This window comes from Cyprinodon variegatus, unplaced genomic scaffold (assembly GCF_000732505.1).
Source record: "Cyprinodon variegatus isolate N-32 unplaced genomic scaffold, C_variegatus-1.0 Scaffold3807, whole genome shotgun sequence".
Classification (NCBI taxonomy): Eukaryota; Metazoa; Chordata; class Actinopteri; order Cyprinodontiformes; family Cyprinodontidae; genus Cyprinodon; species Cyprinodon variegatus.
In genome coordinates this window covers 1-3,907 of record NW_015154260.1, presented here as the reverse complement: position 1 = coordinate 3,907, position 3,907 = coordinate 1, and the positions used below count along the sequence as shown (strand labels likewise).

The following is a 3,907-nucleotide window of genomic DNA, read 5'->3' as shown; positions in this document are numbered from 1 at the left end:
TTGCATTGGCAAAATGTCTCTTTCACCTCCTCAATTCAAGAAAAAAAATCACTTTTTTTAAGAAAGTATGACTTATCTAGATTTTGATTTTTTTTTCCGGTGTATGTCTGAAATGTGACTCCTGCAGAAAAAGAAAAATCGGAAAACGATTCAACTACTTACATTAGGTCAGCAATAAATATAAAATTCTAACTATTTTCAATTAAGCTAAGTATATCTTTAAGTTTGAATAAAAAAAGCATAATATCTTCTGTCAAATCTACTATTAACAACCTTGGACATAATTGTAAGAATATGTTAATTCTATATAGATGTATAATGAGTCTGAGGAGGGCACTATGCAGCAGCAGCTGTTTATTTGTGCCTCAGGATTCTGTTGATGGGGTTCTCTAAGTTTATTGTTCAAGTTTTCCTCATCTTCGGGTTTCACTCTGCTGTGACCACAGGTTTCTTTTCCTAGTCTGCTTGCATTTCAGGGGGAACGATGTACATACTGCTAAAAGGAAAACCATCTGAAGGAAACGTTGAACAGAAATGGCAGGTTTCTCTCCAGGCAAAATCCCCAAATATGAGTAAGATGTGTTTTTTTTATTTTTCTTTCTCTTAATGTCTTGTGGTGTGTCTTATCGCCTTATGCTTCCTGTCACGCAGAACAAAACCTAAAAGATGTTCTTATTGGTGGAAATACAGGAAGCAGCATTCGCATGATTCCACTTCTGCTTTTTTCCGTAGAAACAGGAAGTGATCGGAGGTGGGTTTGAGTTTCATGTTCCCTCTTTAAACTGATGTGTTGGATCAATTCTGACTGGTATATCTCCCAAACATGTAAACAGGTCAAGTGAATCAGTGGCCTCCTTCCAGACATCATCTGCCTCCTTCCTCTGTGAACTGAGGCGCTTCCTAGATGCTGTCCTGCCTCAGCAACGCACCGAGCCCCCTCTATTGCCGCTCGGCTCCCTGCAGTCCCTTCCTCCTCTGGCTCTCGGCTTATCCACCAGCGAGGCCCTGTTGGCGGAAATCATTAACTCCTCTGCCCCCACTATCTTTTCCTTCGCCAGCTGGAGCTCCTGCTTCCCGGTGCGTCCTGGACAGCTGGCCCTCTCCCCTGCTCTGCTGGAGGAGCTTGGGCAGAGGCTGGAGAAGAATGAGCAGCAGATAAAGGAGTTGATACGGCAGGAAGCCATACCACCCAGATCATCAGAGAAGCTGGAGAGACTCAGAGAGCTCAGTGCTTTTCAGAGGCAGGAACCTGCAGCAGAAGGTGTTAGGAAAAAAAGCATGGGCCTTTAAATTATGCTGTTTAAGAACGAAGATATAAACTGATCTCTTGTTTCCTGTTTCAAACAGGAGAGAGCCAATACTGCGCCTTCCTCCTCCTAAAGGCCCTGCAGACGGTGACCCATGCATACAACATACAGGGAAAGCTGAGGGCCACCAGAGCAGGCCCTTCCACCAGGGGACCCATCTGCGGGCTGGGTAGTCTCACAGTGTCCCTCGAACAGCTCCTCTTGGGCCCCCAGAGCGCCAACCTCAACAACTGCCGCGGCTCATGTGCTTTCCCGTTATCCAACGGCAACAACCACGCAGTCCTCCTGAACTATCACATCGAGAGGGGCAATGTGAACGAGCGGGGGCCCTGCTGCGTGCCGTTGACCTACGACCCCCTGGAGGTGATTGACTGGAACGACGAGGGCAGCTTTCTCTCCATCAAGCCGGATATGATAGCCAAAGAGTGCGGCTGTCGCTAAAAGTTTGTGGCTTTCTGCATGCAGGGTTTATACAGTTATGGTAAATTCACATTATTTAAACAGATATGTATGATTCTTTCACATAGATGTTACAATGTGCATGTTTTATTATTCTTTCTGTCCTCATATGTATAACAATTCAAACATTAAAATAACCATGATCAAAGACAGTCTGTACTTGGTTGTACTTTTTATTCAGGAATCCTGTGAATCCATCAAAGAAAACATTTTTTATGCTTCACTCTTTAGCTTTCGGTTTTAGAATTACTTTTCTGCCTATTGGCTTTTTTCTTCTCCGTATTGCTCCAAGCTCTTCGGATCCCCACCAACTGGTCACACTGTCCCATATGGAAAACTGGGAAAAGAAATAGGGAAATAACACCATGAATGAATAATGAAATGCTCTAACAATTATTTCAAGGCAGGGACACTTCCAGAACGTTCTCCAGGGGTCAGCTGGATGGGGGCCACTGATAATGACAACAAAACTAAAAGATATAACAGAGATTCTGAAAATGTCCCACTAAATGCCCTCTCCTAAATTAATGCATGTAAAAAAGCCTGATTATTAGAGGGCCAGAGTGTTCAAAAGGGTGACTGTTGCCCTCCTGCAGCTCACTCTCTTCAAAACCCTTCAAAAATGTCTTTATTGTTGCATCAGCTAAAGAGTAATGATGGAAATTGAAATGAGTAGAACTTTACTGTTTTGACTTTGGAGATACATCACATTTCATGACGTTAAAGGGGAACACCGTTTTTTTTTTTTTTTTTACATTGGCCCTTGATTTTACGTTATCACATCATGTTCTACTCACCAATATGAGTTTTGTGTCATTTGGAGCCGTTCTGAAGATATTCCGTTAGCTTATATTCAAGTAACGTCTTCCTATGGGCAACGAGTTGAAGGCACAAACTAAACTGTTCATAATGTATTCTGTATGGTACGCCAGCATTCATAACATGTCTAGAAATATATAAATATAAAAAATATAAACGCGGATGTCTAGGGTACAGTGATTCGCCTACATGTTATGAATGCTGGCGTACCATACAGAATACATTATGAACAGTTTAGTTTGTGCCTTCAACTCGTTGCCCATAGGAAGAAGTTACTTAGATATAACCTAATGGAATATCTTCAGAACAGCTCCAAATGACACAAAACTCATATGGGTGAGTAGAACTTAATGTAATAACATAAAACAAAGGGCCCAATGTAAAAAAAACTGTGTTTCCCTTTAACAAATACAAAAGCGAACGGAAAAGGATTTGAAAAGAGGCACTTTTTGCTGTTATCGTAGCTGCAGGGTTTTTATATTACTTCTATGTAAGCTTTACACATAGAGGCATAAAATTATAAATTTCCTTCTTTATAATTCTTCTCATCACAAGATATATTACATTTAAAAGGAAGTTTCTCAGAAAAGCATTTCACTGTAGCTCTGGCTGTATGTTTATATTTACATTGAAGATTTTATTTTGCTCCATCTGCCTTTATGTATGTATATATGCACACATATATATATAGTGAATTCTTTTTTTCTATTGTTGTTTGTTGTTGTAACCTAGAAAACCAATCCAGAGGACAGCGTACCCAAAGAATTCACTCAAAAAGAAGCAGCAAAACTTACAAGAAAATTACTCAAACAATAGGAAGCAGAGTAAACCATCCAGAAGGTTTTTTTTTTTTTTCAAAATGTTTCTCCAGTTAATGTAACTGAATAAATATAACCACTACCCACCTCTGCTGACTGCTCAGGTGTATCAACAATAGGATAAAAAGAATTCACCAACAGCTGCCTGCACTGCTGTATTTATAGTGGTTAGGGCATAGAGCTTGGATTCCTGAGGTTCTCGGTTCGAGCCTCCTACTTCCACAGACTCCCACTCTGGGTCCCTGAACAAGACCCTCCAATGTGAGATCAATAAAGTTCAATTATCAAAAATATAAATTATTATTACATATAAATATTAATAGCCAGTATCGCCCTTCTGGATAGATGCAAACTACATTTGGTTGCTTTCTACTTGTGACAGTGTAATGACAGTTAATTTGAATCCTACACTATTCTATAAAACAGACCAGTCTGAAGTAGATTATTTTAACATTTGTTAAGTCCACAATATTGCAGGAATATCTCAGCATCTAAAATTAAAAA

General features: G+C 40.2%; 1 protein-coding gene across 1 annotated transcript; it reads left to right on the top strand.

The window, feature by feature from the left end:
• The first annotated feature begins 441 nt into the window (after positions 1–441).
• On the top strand, positions 442–2,486 carry LOC107081273 (muellerian-inhibiting factor-like). The gene is made up of 4 exons (XM_015369470.1): positions 442–572; positions 652–751; positions 834–1,261; positions 1,348–2,486. The coding sequence occupies exons 1-4, from the start codon at positions 485–487 to the stop codon at positions 1,746–1,748; spliced, it is 1,017 nt and encodes a 338-aa protein (XP_015224956.1). The 5' UTR covers positions 442–484; the 3' UTR covers positions 1,749–2,486.
• Positions 2,487–3,907: the final 1,421 nt, after the last annotated feature.

Coding starts and splice junctions, on each gene's coding strand:
- LOC107081273 (XM_015369470.1), top strand. CDS start 485: ATGTACATACTGCTAAAAGGAAAACCATCTGAAGGAAACGTTGAACAG. Junction 573..651: donor GGCAAAATCCCCAAATATGA/GTAAGATGTGTT, acceptor CCTGTCACGCAG/AACAAAACCTAAAAGATGTT. Junction 752..833: donor GAAACAGGAAGTGATCGGAG/GTGGGTTTGAGT, acceptor ACATGTAAACAG/GTCAAGTGAATCAGTGGCCT.